Source organism: Nasonia vitripennis, chromosome 3 (genome assembly GCF_009193385.2).
Source record: "Nasonia vitripennis strain AsymCx chromosome 3, Nvit_psr_1.1, whole genome shotgun sequence".
NCBI lineage: Eukaryota > Metazoa > Arthropoda > Insecta > Hymenoptera > Pteromalidae > Nasonia > Nasonia vitripennis.
In genome coordinates, this window is record NC_045759.1 from 21,677,817 (window position 1) to 21,692,321 (window position 14,505).

General features: G+C 44.7%; 4 protein-coding genes across 11 annotated transcripts in view; 3 read left to right on the forward strand and 1 right to left on the reverse strand.

Annotated features, from left to right (window-relative positions):
- Window positions 1-3,598, forward strand: part of LOC100233152 (uncharacterized) — a 28,760-nt gene extending 25,162 nt beyond the window's left edge. The window contains exons 1-3 of one of the 3 annotated variants that reach the window (XM_032597732.1): window positions 2,033-2,143; window positions 2,625-2,818; window positions 2,901-3,598. In XM_032597732.1, the coding sequence (XP_032453623.1) occupies window positions 2,912-3,490 (579 nt within the window). In that variant the 5' untranslated portion in view covers window positions 2,033-2,143; window positions 2,625-2,818; window positions 2,901-2,911 and the 3' untranslated portion in view covers window positions 3,491-3,598. Of the gene's footprint in view, window positions 1-2,032; window positions 2,144-2,624; window positions 2,819-2,900 lie in introns of those variants that run through there. The other 2 variants (XM_008205097.4, NM_001142881.1) reach the window with 2 other exon arrangements.
- LOC100118575 (translation machinery-associated protein 16) lies at window positions 3,561-4,980 on the reverse strand. The gene is made up of 5 exons (XM_008205239.4): window positions 4,531-4,980; window positions 4,334-4,443; window positions 4,122-4,262; window positions 3,898-4,046; window positions 3,561-3,824 (listed from the first exon to the last, which is right to left on the reverse strand). Exons 1-5 carry the CDS (start codon window positions 4,531-4,533, stop codon window positions 3,583-3,585), a joined length of 645 nt encoding a protein of 214 aa, XP_008203461.1. The 5' UTR covers window positions 4,534-4,980; the 3' UTR covers window positions 3,561-3,582.
- A 2,153-nt stretch (window positions 4,981-7,133) lies between these two features.
- Window positions 7,134-9,295, forward strand: LOC100118611 (acyl-CoA Delta(11) desaturase). Its single transcript, XM_001602490.6, has 5 exons — window positions 7,134-7,808; window positions 7,878-8,008; window positions 8,100-8,305; window positions 8,411-8,596; window positions 8,682-9,295. Exons 1-5 carry the CDS (start codon window positions 7,526-7,528, stop codon window positions 8,962-8,964), a joined length of 1,089 nt encoding a protein of 362 aa, XP_001602540.1. The 5' UTR covers window positions 7,134-7,525; the 3' UTR covers window positions 8,965-9,295.
- Window positions 9,296-9,441: 146 nt separating this feature from the next.
- LOC100118647 (acyl-CoA Delta(11) desaturase) lies at window positions 9,442-14,459 on the forward strand. Of its 6 annotated transcripts, none has more exons than XM_031927925.2 (6): window positions 9,442-10,014; window positions 12,701-12,951; window positions 13,035-13,165; window positions 13,267-13,472; window positions 13,547-13,732; window positions 13,816-14,307. In XM_031927925.2, exons 2-6 carry the CDS (start codon window positions 12,723-12,725, stop codon window positions 14,135-14,137), a joined length of 1,074 nt encoding a protein of 357 aa, XP_031783785.1. In that variant the 5' UTR covers window positions 9,442-10,014; window positions 12,701-12,722; the 3' UTR covers window positions 14,138-14,307. The 6 variants fall into 6 exon arrangements, with proteins under 6 accessions (XP_031783785.1, XP_031783782.1, XP_032453872.1 ...); XM_031927922.2 differs by lacking the exon at window positions 9,442-10,014 and adding an exon at window positions 10,071-10,491 and having other exon boundaries at window positions 13,816-14,459; XM_032597981.1 differs by lacking the exon at window positions 9,442-10,014 and adding an exon at window positions 10,968-11,053 and having other exon boundaries at window positions 13,816-14,459.
- Window positions 14,460-14,505: the final 46 nt, after the last annotated feature.

The window sequence follows — 14,505 nt, forward strand, 5'->3', positions numbered from 1 at the left end:
AAAGGTTCTCCTCGCCAGTCCCTCTCCGCGATATTGCGGCCCCGCGAGTGACTACGCTATACTCTCTGTAGAGCACCGATCCGTCTCCCCCCCCCCCCACCCTCCCCCTTTCTTAAGCCACCGGCATCGTATAGAGATATGGATATACCGATATCTGCATTCCCCGTGTATTGTCCATTTGCATATTATCCGGATCGCTTGACGTTTCCATATACTCTGTTCAGTATACCGGTCAACTTGGCCGCTCGCGATCGGTAGCAGGAAGCTGCTGCTGGCGCTCTACGATAGAGTAGGTCAGAGTAGGTCGCGGCGGCAATAATATAGGTGTCGAGCGTCTCGGGGACAGGGACCTAGATCCTACATTCACCGCGTCTATATACCTACTAGTGTTCAAACGCTACCCGTGATACCCCCCCCCCTGCGGAGCAGCTTTTTTCCTCTCCGTACAGTATCAGCCTCTCTTCTTTCAAGCGCAGCCGCCGACGCTGTGGAATTTCCGATAATATACTCGCGAGCGCGAAAGCTAGCTCTCTTACGAATTTGAAAAACCACGACCCACTTCCCTGCGAGAGCCGATCTTTTATCTATACTATATACTAATCGCAACTTCTCGCAGCTTCTCGCCGTAGATCCTATTTATAAAGGACGCCTGTCTTCCCTCCTGATTGCAGTGCCTCGCCGCGCGTGACGAACGTCGCTGCGAAGAAGATATGCCGACCTGCAGCTCGAGTGAGAAATGAATTGTCGCGTGTTCCAGCTAAAACATCCTGTATACACGTAAATTCCAAATCTTCGATTTTACTAAGAAGATCTCGTTGAAAATACAATCGGTCAGGCGATACTATAGGAGCATATGCTGCCCATCGGTCTACTCTGTATAGAGGGAGGACCCTGACTCGTTTGCCTTTTTTCACGCGCAGTAGTGTCGCTTTCAAAGGAAACCGACGAAAAAGCCGTCCCGCCTCTTATACCGCTGCACACACACACACTGCACTCCGATGCGATGCGCGTGAGTGTGTGTGTACTATTATTACACGTCGCTTAATCGAGCGATTTCCCTGCGCTTTTCTGCGCGACTGGGTAAATTGCTGCTTCCAAGCGCGCGAAGAGAGCTTGATTATATCGCTATTATGGCTTATAGCGTGTATTTAGCGATCGGGAATTATTCCATGATTCTAGATGAAGTACAGCACTTTCGTTACTCTCTGGAAGCACCTTTCGCTAAAAGTACATTTCGGGAGGCAAACGCAATGCGAGAGCATGTTCTTGTGCAAATCTGCAGCGTTTCTATTTATAATGCGCCGAGTGATAGTTGCACAAGGCGGCGCGACGCGTTTTTTTCAATTTCGAGTTCAGCGGGGGAATTTGTCGAAAAATAGTCGGCGTTTCTAGAAGGGTATACGACAAGAGTTTCAGGAATTTACAATCCAGCCAAGGCCGTCGCGGCGTACGAGAGGAGGTAAAAAAATTTGAAATTTTTCGAATGCTAATTTTTCGAATTTTTATACACAGCGATGTAACGAAGCTAACTAAGCTACTGCAAATGTGTCATCGGGCTTTTTCTTGTTTGCCGATGTTTTTTCTTCTTCTTCTTCTTCTTCTTCTTCCCATGCACGTAAAGCCGGTGGACGAAAATATTTGATAATCCGGAGAGACGCGGATTTTCTAACTTTCCACCTTTTTACAGTCGCTGTAATAACGAGGACTCGCGACGTTTGTTTACATTCTTCGAGTTGCTGCTCATAACGTACGCGTAATTATAAATGATAATTATGCGAGAATTCCATTGACACGCGTGTATAAATACAGAATTTCATTTTCATATCGCGCGCGAATTAAAATAAATTTTAATGAATTCCAAAATACACGCCGGAATCTCAAATTCTCGCGCTCGAGCGATCATATCCAATCGAGCGTTTTTTGTTTTGCGCGCGTCGCGACTATACGAAAAATAGCATATATAGCTGCTCATTCTGGAAGGTCGAATCGCTGCCATGAATGAAATTCCCAGAGCCCATGGGATTATTAATCGTTTTAGTGAAATTCCTCTCTCTCTCTCTCTCTCTCTCTCTAAAATAAACACACTTTCTCCATCCGCGTTTTTGGGCCCGCGAGAGACGCGGCTCCGCTGCAGGCGTCAAAAGTGCGTATAATCGAATGGAAAATATTCTCCGAAGCTAGAATTATACTCTCGAGAGCGGAAACGAGGCGTGGAGCTACTTGTATGGGAACCTGCCGTCCGCGCGCGCGCGCGCGCGCATATGTTAAAGAGGGAAAAAATAGGAAAAGCCAATCGCTGTGACCTTTTCACTCTCACCTTTTTCGATTCTCTGCCGGAACTAGTCGCGTCTGCTGCCTTGGGTGTCGGCGCGATGTAAATAATGTCAGCGATTTGCATTTCGAGATTTATGGTTAGGATCGGCTCGGAATTTTCAAACCAGCTGCTTTCAATATTTTTGTTATTTAAATGTCGCGCCCATTGATCTTGATGAAAAATGAAAATGATCTCGTCGACGATAATCGCGCGCTGTTGCGGCTCGTCGGCGAAATTATCGCCATCTAGTGGACGGAAACTGCGCCGTCGGTAAACGCAATATACTATTATACCGATGTATGGTTTATAGTTTGCAGGAGATCCACGCGGAGCCACGATGCTGCGACTCTGCGAGTACGCTGACAGCTGAGCTGTACTGGATTGTGTACGATGCGAAAACAGTCTCACAGGTTATATAGTTACCGCTAAATCAACGCACGGTGAACGCTTGTGAATATACAAGAAAGTGTCTGCACCTACTTATAATCGAGGAAGTTTTTCAAAGTATGCTCATGAAATTCAAGCGCCTTCCATTGTGTCTGGACTATTTTTCGATTTTTTACCTGACGTTTGTATAATTTTTTAGGTTACCGCAAGATGGATGGCTTCATACCCACTCGTGCTGCGCTGAAAAAAAAGGATGCCGAAAAAGCACTCGTCGTTACAACTTTTGAAGCGCACAAAAAAGCACCGAGCAAACCCAAAGTACACTCAAAAAAAGAAAAGCCTGTAAGCAGGGACTCCGATGACGAAATGGACGACGATGATGAGCCAGAGGAGCCGCTGGATGAAAGAAGAAAGCAGGAATTGGACATGAAAAGGTACCGATACGATGTCATCAAATTTGGAATGTCTGGCTTCGAAAAGAAAGAGGCTCGACAAGCAAAAATTGCTCTAGCGGTGAGCTTGGGTGCTATACCTCCAAAAAACAAGAGGATAAACTACAAAAGATTGCTCAAGGAGAGAAAGGAGGAAAAAGCTAGAGAAAAGAAGAAAGAAAAGTTTGCTTCTGGGTTCAGTTCCAATCAGTTGCTTATGAAGTTCAAAAAGAACGATAAGCCTAAAATCAACAACAGAAAAGAGAAAGACGGTATCCTGGGTATTTATGGAAAGGTGACAAAAGACAATAATCACAAGAGGAAAGGTGGTGGCAGGGTGCAAAAGAGAAAGAGCTGACTTTAAATAAGAAACTGTTGTGGTTTGACCTATACGGATAGTGTTCCAACATGTATAGAAAATATACTCATTTTTTTTATAAAATATAAGATTTATTCAACATCCATACTGTCTGCGTTTTCTTTATTGACATCAACGGGAACATCATTTGTCTGATTGTTCACGCTCTCTGTTTCTGCATTGTCTTTGTGCATTTGTTTTTCTTTCTTTTTTAATACTGCATCAACTTGTGCTTTTCTAAATTTGCAGAGTTTGAAATTGGGTAATAATTTCAATTCCCCCTTCCACTTCTTTAGCAGATTGCACTCGGCGGTATTTAAAATATTTGGAATTTCTGAAAAAGTACGAGAGATATAAGAGTTTTGCAAATACATAATCAAGCAGTGATATTAGTAAAAAATGCTCACCCATTCCACAACTCTGATAATCATTAATTTCACGTTCTTTTGTGATGCGAATTGCATCTTCTCTACCACTGTGTTGACGGTTTCTGTTCTGTCCAATAGAACGCTTCAATTTTATTTGCTCCAACTCTTCGTCATTTCGTGCAATATAACTGTAAAAATTATCATAATTTATTTTCAACGCTAACATTACTAAATTTAGCTTAAATTTGATAAAGTGCTCTCACTTGTCAATTAATTCACCAGTTAATTCAACTGTATACGGGCAGATATTTGGATCCATGTGTTTTTGAAACCACAATAATTTTTCCGCCAATAACGATTGCTTTAATTTGGTGTCTCGTTTCGCTTGCTCCTTTTTTGAATCCCTGCGTGGAAAACATACTTATCTAGTCACGAGAATCATGAAAAGTGTTATCAACGTTAATTTACTTCTTACTTTTTCATCTTTTTCACTAAAGCTATGCATTTTCTACTCTTTGGGTGTATAAATGTGCTTGAACCATTGGTCAAATCCTCCTTTTTGGAGCTGCCAGTCTTGGAAGTAGCCTAGATTGAAAAAAAAATAAGCAGAAATTTTCAGCCACTCAGACTGAAGATGTAAACAAAGGCAACTGCTACAGATAATTTGCTCACCATTATTTACAAGTGTAATTTATTAGCTGTCTTTCCCAGTATAAGACTACTTATATTTTTATAACAGTATTTTTCCAGTAAATTTATCAAAATGTACAGATATCTACATTATACACACACACACAGAACACGTGCGCGTTGTTTTTTCCAAGTCAAACCTAACCTTACAATCGTCTCGAATATATGCGTATTCGTATAGTATACGCATCGAACCCCACTTGGTATATAACTGTATATAGATTTCGCTATATATCGCAGACTGACAGCCGGGAACTACCTATAGCTCTACAACTTGGATCAGCTGTAAGGAACGTTTGCAAACGTATAGGAATTGTACTAAGAAAATGGAAAAAAATGAATGTAAATTTAAATGACAATTTCGAATTTCTTAATTGTAATTGTCCGTTCTAGTATTAATAGTGTATGTATAAATAACGTATGAGAGAAAAAATGAGGCACTATCGCATTTTGCTTCGCCTTTCGTTAATTCTGAAATTGTTATATATTTTTGAAAATTAACGCTACACTTAGAATTCATGATAAATAAATTGTTTGCAATTTTTTCGCAAAAATTATACAAGTCGAGCGGAAGAAGCCCAAGTGCCTCTGCACTTTATTCTAAATATATAATTTCTCGTTATTTATAATATGATCTATACGATGCACGTACGCCGTTATCAATTCATTTTAACGATTATTTAAATCTGATACAAGTGATATTTGTTGGGATTTTAATGCCACATTACGTAATAAGATACACGCGATTTAAACGCGTGTCAACATCAAGCATTGCACTCGAGATTGACGATATAAGTGATGCATAATTAAATGTAGACTTTACCCTTTTTTTAATCACGTGAATATCAAAATACAAAATATAGGCGCAACGAGCTGGAATTTTATTCTTATAATTAACGGCCGCATTGAAGAGCACGATCAATCGATTAAGCTGGCGCGGCTTATCTTTTTCTCAGGAGACCGACGAAACCCCTTTGTAATCGAGTTTCAACATTTATTGTCTTTTCCAAAGGTCATTTTGCGCGATAATATTAAATGAATTTTTGATAAACAATTTTTTCACGCAGTCAATTTTACCACACCGTACACGAGATAAGTTCATGGCCTGACGAAACGCGATGATCCGAATTTCGCAATTTTTTATATGGAGCAGACAAACACGATATCCTTACAATATTATCAACCGAGCGATCGTTTAAAAAACTTTGTATATAGTAATGATGATATTAGGTATAATTTGTCCTATTATTTCCATACGCTTGCGAGGTCCTTCAATAAAGTTCCGATAACATTTGCAGGCTTTTTATCATACACGCGCAATACGAAGCAAGGTCCCGGATAACCAGTATCGGTATATTATGGCTAATAATTAACGCAACATTACGTATGTATGAATAAAGACGATAAAAGTATGGCAAACGAGTAGAATTCGCATAATGCGCTATACATAAGCTTCCTGTTGTATTTGAAAAAAATTAAGGTTCGATGTTCTATGCATATTTTTCCCAAACAATTAAGGCCCAACTATAGGTATAGTACGATTGAAAAGGATTCCATCCGGTATAGATTATTACGGATAGGTCGTTTAAAGTCCGAAATAATAAATTATTTCATTCAATTGCATTATTCGCATCAATGATCCCTGTTAAAAATAAATACATATTTTTTGTATGTATCTTTAGTACGCATACTAAAAGCATGTAATTTGCCTGGTAATACGTATTAAAAATATGTACTTTATTCGGGACTGACTATTTTAAAATGAAAGGATAATAACACAATTTACGGCCACATCAAATACTTATATTTTTAATATATTTTCAATAGTCGGTCCCAAATAAAGTACATATTTTTAATACCTATTACCAGGCAAATCACGTGCTTTTAGTATACGTACTAAAGATACATACAAAAAATATGTATTTATTTTTAACAGGGATTGATGGAAATTTAAGAGCGAACATCTCGAGATACACTCGCTGCACTTCAACAAATACCTGCTATCGTCGTACCATCAGATAAATTTGATATAAACGCACAAAAAAACACAACGCGATGCAGCTTGTGTAATGATAACGTTTCATACTTTTAGAAAAGGCCGATTGAATATACAACACGTATAGTCAGCGAAATTCTCCGAATTTCGCAAGCCGCGTATCGTGTCATGGGCTTTATCACTAACGATATATATATATATATACATATACATATGTATATATATGCATAATCCACATAAAAATAAAATCTCTCCTGATCCTGCGATTACGTCTTAATAATAATTTCCTCGAAAACAAAAAAAAAAAAAAAAGCATAGCTGGAAGGAAAATCGTTCTGTATAATAGCATCGCGCACATCTACGCAGGTATACACCGATAAAAATAGCATTCCCCGCATTCCCAAAAGGTTCATAGACTTTCATGAGAACACATGAGGCGCATCGAAGTTGAAACGACATACTTCTTGCTTATTTGCGTATATTTTCCCCGGTCGCTGCTGCACGCGCGCGCGCGCGAGCGCGATATCACGTCCATCAGGCGTCGGGTAATTAAGTTGAACCGGCCTTTTTCGAGGACAGCAATGTGCTGATAGTGCATTTCGTGAAACGAGCCAAACGCCGAGACCCGATGCCGCACAGCTCAGTCAGTTCACCTGCGAGAGCTAGTGCGAGTAACCACCCCCCCGCGGGAATAGTTATAGTTCTTTTTATTAATTCATTCATTTTTATTTTTATTTTTTTTTAGACGACGACTCGCCTGTGCGCATAATCTCAATAATCGAACTCCTCGTGCGCCAGTAGGGCCCGAATTATGAACAGCATTAATAACGAGGCGAGCGCTTATTTCTGCGTGGAAATTTGCTTATGAAACGAATTGAAATCCGCGTGCGTTTATTATTCGATTTTGAACGATTGCTCATTAAAACTCGGGCGTCATCGAAAACCGAGCTATACTTATATAGAGCTGATCGTTAATTAACCATGCCGCCGAACGCGTCGAGTGCCAATCCGAGAATACAGGAGGAGTGCGACGAGGCCCACTTGGAGTGTCCGAAGGAATTGCAGGCGAAGATCGTCGCCGAGACGAGGGCCATCAACAAAAAATTGAACATCGCCGAGAAGCTGCCCAAGGATAAGGGATGGCTGGACTTTGAGACGGAGCTTATCTGGCCGAACATCCTCGGGATAACGCTGCTCCACATTCTGGGCTTCTACTACTTCTTGACATTTCCCTACCTCCTGCACTGGAAGAGCTTTTTGTGGGGTGAGCGATGAGTTTTGCTGGAGGAAAGGCTATAATACGTCAGGTGATAAATCGATATATGCTATACAGGCTATTTGGTCAGCATCATGGGAGGTTTCGGCGTGACCGGAGGTGCGCACCGATACTGGACCCACAAGAGCTACAAGGCGAATATGCCCTTTAGAATAATTCTCATGATTTGCTACTGCATTAGCGGACAGGTAGGATGATGATGTAAGATTGCGATCGACGATTGTCGGGTAACGAAAAGAAATAATAAAAGCAAAAAAAAAAAAAAAAACAATTTCGCAGAACACCCTCTACGACTGGGTCCGGGACCACCGAGTCCACCACAAGTTTTCCGAGACCGACGCCGATCCGCACAACAGCAACCGCGGCTTCTTCTTCGCCCACGTGGGCTGGCTCATGATGCGCAAACATCCTGAAGTTATCAGGAAAGGTCGGGAGGTCGACATGAGCGACGTACTCGCCGATCCCGTCGTCGCGTTCGCTCAGAAGTAAGCGCGCAAGTAATAGCTCACTTTAATGGGGGGGGGGGGGAAAAAAAAAAAAAAAAAAAAAAAAAAACGAAAAACGAAAAAATTATTAATTTTTGCCCGCAGGTACTTCGTCCCCCTGAAGCTGCTGTTCGCCTTCATCATCCCGGTCCTCGTGCCAGTCTACTTCTGGGACGAGAGTCTCCGCATAGCCATAGTGTCTCAGTGGTTCCTGCGGTACATGCTGCTGCTCAACTTCACCTGGAGCGTCAACAGCGCTGCCCATCTCTGGGGTAACAAGCCTTACGACAAGTATGCCGATTATATCTTCTATAACGTTTAATAGGCGTCGGTTCTCTTTGTAAAAAAATATCTTTTCATTCTGACCTCGCGATAGGAAAATCTCGCCGGTGGAGAACAGGCTCGTGGCGTTCCTATCTATGGGCGAAGGCTGGCACAACTATCATCACGTCTTTCCTTGGGACTACAAGGCGGCCGAGTTAGGCGACTACAATCTAAACGGCACCACCGCTGTCATCGACTTTTTCGCCTGGCTCGGATGGGTTTGGGACAGAAAGCAACCTTCGGCCGACCTCGTCGAGACTGTCATTAAGAATCGCGGCGACGGCTCGCACAGGACGCAGCATCAAGAGGAAATTCCCGAGACGAAAGACGATTGATTCGTGAGAGAAGAAGAGGGAAAGGGACGGTGAGGGGGGGGGAGGAGGAGGAGGAGGAGTCAATAAAAAATAGAGTCGCCTATGTATACGCTTTCGCAATTCTGCGGTAGCTCGTTTTCCAATAATATCGCCTGGATAATACAATAGACCAGAGATCGTTATATATTGATTCGAGTCTAATGATTCCCAGGAAACGATGTCGTCAGGCGATTATGGAAACTCGCTTATGCTGTTCGAAAAATTTATTAACCGACACGGCATGCAGTGTGTGTGTGTGTGTGTGTGTAAAAAAGAACTATCATAATAATAAAGCCACGTCCATGCTGCTATATTTAGCCGTCTCGTTAGACATTGTATATCCGCTATATTGCAGCGAGCTCCGATCGCGCGACGTGTCGATAGGATCATAATCCACGTCCGTCTTTATCCGCGCGGCTGCATGATGATGAGAGATGAAGAAGAGCCGAGTCAGAGAGAGAGAGAGAGAGAGATCATCATCGCGAGTTTGATGTTTATAGTGAGAGAAAGAGAGAGAGGGGGGGGGGGACGAGAGGGATCACTGAAAGGCCGATCACGCCATCGCTGCATGTGACGTGGGCGATTCGGTGCTGTGTAGCACGGCGACGTCACCTGATTCTAGCGTGACTGTACGAGAGCTCTGGAGAGTGAGAGAGAGAGAGAGAGAGAGAGAGAAAGAGATAGATATAACACGCTTCTTTTCGCGCGTATCCACGCACACACGGGAGAGCAAACATCTCCTCGACACGACTTTTTGCCGGGTCAGACGTAAAAAACTGTGCGCGTGCATCGCTCGTTATATCTCCAAATCCGCGGCCGGCAAACTTTCCGAACACTCGCTCGCCGGCGTGCCTTATTGGCGAGCTCGTAAGTATACGTGAAGGAAACGCTCGATTCAGCCGGCAAAAGAAGAGATCAGCAGATATTTTACTCGAACGCTCATATTTATATACGCACTCGAGTCTGATGGAAAAGCTGGCGTCCGGTTTACATAAGGGAGAGAGAACGCGACGGCTGCAAAAATATCTATAGGTACGTATATGTATGTGTGTAGACTAATACTAGAGATGCGTATGTACGTATGTAGAATACACGGAGTGCGCGCGAGCGCCTGCGCGCTTTGCGCTGCGGCGGTAAAAGTGGGGCCGCTGCTCCTGATCGCGGCGCAAAGAGGAGCGCGCGCGCAGGAGTGTACACTATACACAGGCAGAGAGGCCAGTATAATCGTCCGCGAGTCCGCCGAAACTGCGCGAGTAGAGAGAGAGAGAGAAAGAGAGAGAAAGAGAGGGAGATTAGTGTCTAGTTCCGCGCAGCTCGTGTCCGGACGGCAGAACGCAGGAGGCATCGACTCCGAGCACACTTCGTGTTTGTGGTATATATACACACACTGTACTTGTCCTGATACATTATATACTACGGCGACGCCGGTTCACCTCTTCACGACTCCGTTTCCGTGCAGCGGACAGTTTGCCGTTGCAGCCGTTCGCGAAATCAGCCACGCAGTCCTTGGTGAGTTTTACATCGTGCTTTGTTCTCTACACTTGCGTAAGTATACGCATATCGTGTGTGTCTACCGGGTTTTTCACTCTTTTCCCCAAACAACAACACTGCCGCCGCGTAGCTTCGGCTAACATCCTCAACTCGCGGACGTAAACAAACCGAAAATTACACGCACATCCCGGGCATTATTGTAAACCCTCATCCGCGGCAGGATGTCGGCCGCCTCTAAAACGCGAAACAACGCGCAGGGGGGTATGGCGGCACCACCGTCATCTCTCTCTCTCTCTCTCTCTCTCTCTCTGTTGCGGCATCTTACAAATGCCTACACAACATCGAATTGATAGCGTGAAAAGATCGCGCGACTCCGAACGCTTTATCGCGCAATCCGTGCGTGACGGCTACGTGGTACACGCGCACTCTGCGTATACGCACCGATATATGTGTGTGTGTGTGTGTGCTCTTGATCTTGGGAGAGCTTTCAAAGTCAGAGATCTCTCGCCTATATAACACATCCGCATCCGCGCGCAAGTCGCGAGCGTTATTTTCCTTCCGATCAGAGCCGCATCGGTGTGTACGTATCATTACGTTATATGTCAGTTGCGCGACGTCATGTATATCGCACCGGCGGATAAGAAATCTCGACAGCATGCATTATCGGCCGATACGCACGTGCTCACTTTCGCGCATCATCTGCATGCGAGCTGATAACCGGCCAGATGCTTGTTATGCCATACTTATAAGCCGACGTACGGAAACACGCGAGAGAGAGGGAGAGATAAAAAGAACAAGTACAAGGAAAAGCCGCCCAGAAAAAAATGCGCAACCGAGCGCATCAACTCGACGCCGCGCGCTCTGCCCGTTGCGGATATACACGTGCTCCGAGAGAGCGGCACGAGGAGAGGGAGAGAAGAGGGGGCGACGAGAGTTCCAGGTGGCGCGAGACGGAGACTGCTTCGCAATTGGTCGCTACCATCTCGGCTGACAACGAGAGCAACTATACACTAGCTCACGCTTTTGCATGCACGCTCGGGACGCGGTGTATAACGGACTCGTTGTATATTCTCGTTTTCTTCGACAGTGCAATTTTCGATCTCGCGAGTGCCTGTGTACTAGTGTGTATCTGTGTCCAACTGCTCCGGAGAGAATAAACAAACAAACGAACAAGCCGCCGGCTTTTCCTCTTTCTCAGCCTTGATACACGCCGTCTGTCTGTGTGTGTGTGTGTGTGTGAGTATAACGACTAATGCATCTTTCAGCGGAAGACACCTGATTTGAATATAACAACCTGTTCGAGAGAGAGAGAGAGAGAGAGAGGGGGACAAATAAATGGAGAGCGCGTTAGTCATCGCGGAATTCACACGCTTCGTTTTCATTGATTCCATAAGGGATATTGACGCGCTCATCAGACTCGATGGGAATTCTGCATACAAACCTCCGTTACTTAATACATAATACATGCGAATTTTACCGTACAAAGCGAGCACTGGACGTCACACGCGACATTCAGTCTCGCGTATGCACGCGTTTAATTAGGCGATCATTAGTCTTTTTTAACGTGGCGTATTACGTTACCGACGACTCGGATGTTTGCATGAAAATAAAGAAGACTGATTTCCTGTCGAGAAGGCCAAGACAGGCGTATGACAATTACGTTCGAAAATTATGCGTTCGAAAATTATGCTTGTTATTAAAAATTCAGCAAAGTTCTTTCCACTCATAACTCATAATGCCGCGGCGATGTTTTATTCATGCTGGGGCCACGCGTGAAATTTGTCGGCAGTTCAAAAAACACGAAGAAGCAATGAATAACTTGCTCTAGAAGCTCGTTAGTCGTGTAATGAGCATGTAGCGCGAAAAAGTTTCGTGACTCGTATTTTTCAGGTTCGCGAATTCGCGTCTATACTCAACCGTAACGTCTCGCTTCGAAAGAGGAGCGCGCAGGGTAAGCATATAAACGCGGCGCATGCAGCAGTTGCGCGCGCGAGTCAGCGGGTTCCGCAAACTGATAAAAACGGACCTTCGGCCTCTTTGTCTCCTCTCTGTCTCTCTCGCGGCAAGGGGGTAGGTGTTGAGCCCTCTCAGTGTAGCTTAGAACGTAGCGTAGTCAGGCACGCGTTTTCGCCCCCCGTCACGCACCAAGTAGGACCAGCTGATCGAGTGTATATATTATATAGCGCGAGTAGAGCGAAATAAAGATTTCTCCCGTTTCTCATTGCAGATCTAGAAAGAGTCGAGGCACGATGGCGCCGAACATAACGAGTGTACCGACGGGTGTCCTCTTCGAGGACGAAATGGTGGAGAATCTTCACACGTCCCAGCACCCCTCCAAGGAGCAGCAGAAGAACGACAAGGAGTACAAGCTCCAGATAGTCTGGAGGAACGTCACGATCTTCGTCTTTCTCCACATAGGCGCGCTCTACGGAGTCTACCTCGCTATCACGTCGGCCAAGATAGTCACGACCGTATTCGGTGAGTTCATTATCCTGCGAGCATGTATAGCGTGCGCGATTGCAAAGTGTGTGAGTGACATGTGCGTGTTTCTCTGCTTTCAGCCTTCCTCCTCTATCAGCTCAGCGGCTTCGGAATTACCGCGGGCGCGCATAGACTCTGGGCGCACAGGTCGTACAAGGCGACCTGGCAACTACGACTATTGCTCTGCATCTTCAATACGCTCGCTTTCCAGGTAAGCCACTAATCACTCGCTTATGCAATAGACTCGCGCGCTGCGATTGCGTATGGTGATATCCGATTGTTATCTGATAATCACGTCGTGTAATCGTGTAGGATTCGGCGATTGATTGGGCTAGAGATCACAGGATGCACCACAAGTACAGCGAGACCGATGCCGATCCGCACAACGCTACCCGAGGATTCTTCTTCGCGCACGTCGGCTGGCTTCTCTGCCGCAAGCACCCCGAGATCAAGAGGAAGGGACCTACCCTCGATCTTTCTGATCTCAAGAGCGATCCGATTCTCGCATTCCAGAAGAAGTGAGCGATTCTTTTTTTTTTACGCAACTGCTTCGTGTTTAACGGCTCTGATAACGAGATTATTTTCGTTGCAGGTACTACTTGTATCTGATGCCGTTGGTCTGCTTCGTCATCCCGACTGTCATCCCCGTCTATTTCTGGAACGAGACCTGGACCAACGCCTACTTCATCCCAACGATCCTGCGCTACGCCTTCACCCTTAACATGACCTGGTTGGTCAATTCCGCCGCCCACATGTTTGGAACTAAACCGTACGACAAGTGAGTAGTCTGCTCTTCGATTATATTCGATTGATGATGGGATGTAAAGACGGTTGAGTTGACACTTGTCATTCGTCGTGCAGGAGCATCAACCCGGTACAGAACAAGGGTGTCGCCATAATGGCCCTCGGCGAAGGATGGCACAACTACCACCACGTCTTCCCCTGGGACTACAAGACCGCCGAGCTCGGCAACTACACCTACAACTTCACCACAGCTTTTATCGACTTCTTCTCGCGCATCGGCTGGGCCTACGACCTCAAGACCGTCTCGATGGACGTGGTCCAGAAGCGAGTCCAGCGAACCGGTGACGGAACTCACGAACTCTGGGGTTGGGGCGACAAGGACCAGACGCAGGAGGAGCGCGACCAAGCGATAATCCTCAATCACGCGAAAAAACATTAAGGCCACTGCGCTGTGTTTGTTCATTTGATTAGACTTTGATTTTTCATATTTTTTTTCACAAATTTTTCTCTTCTTTTTGCGTGTCTTATAACAACGCGGACCTCGAGAGCGAGACTGGAGTCTGAACTGTTAATACGCTAGTCGGATTAACAAAAAAAAAAAAAAAAAAAGTAACGTAAGAAACATCGTTTCAGCATTCTCTCACATGCAGCAGTAAACAAAAAATCAGACTGATGAGCCTTGCTACACATATACGATAAACCTTTAATTTTAAAAGAGGGATCAACTAAACAACACATCAGATGGAACTAGAAACAAAAAATAGTGATATTCTGTTAGTTTATTAGTAGCATTTTTTCCAATGTTTG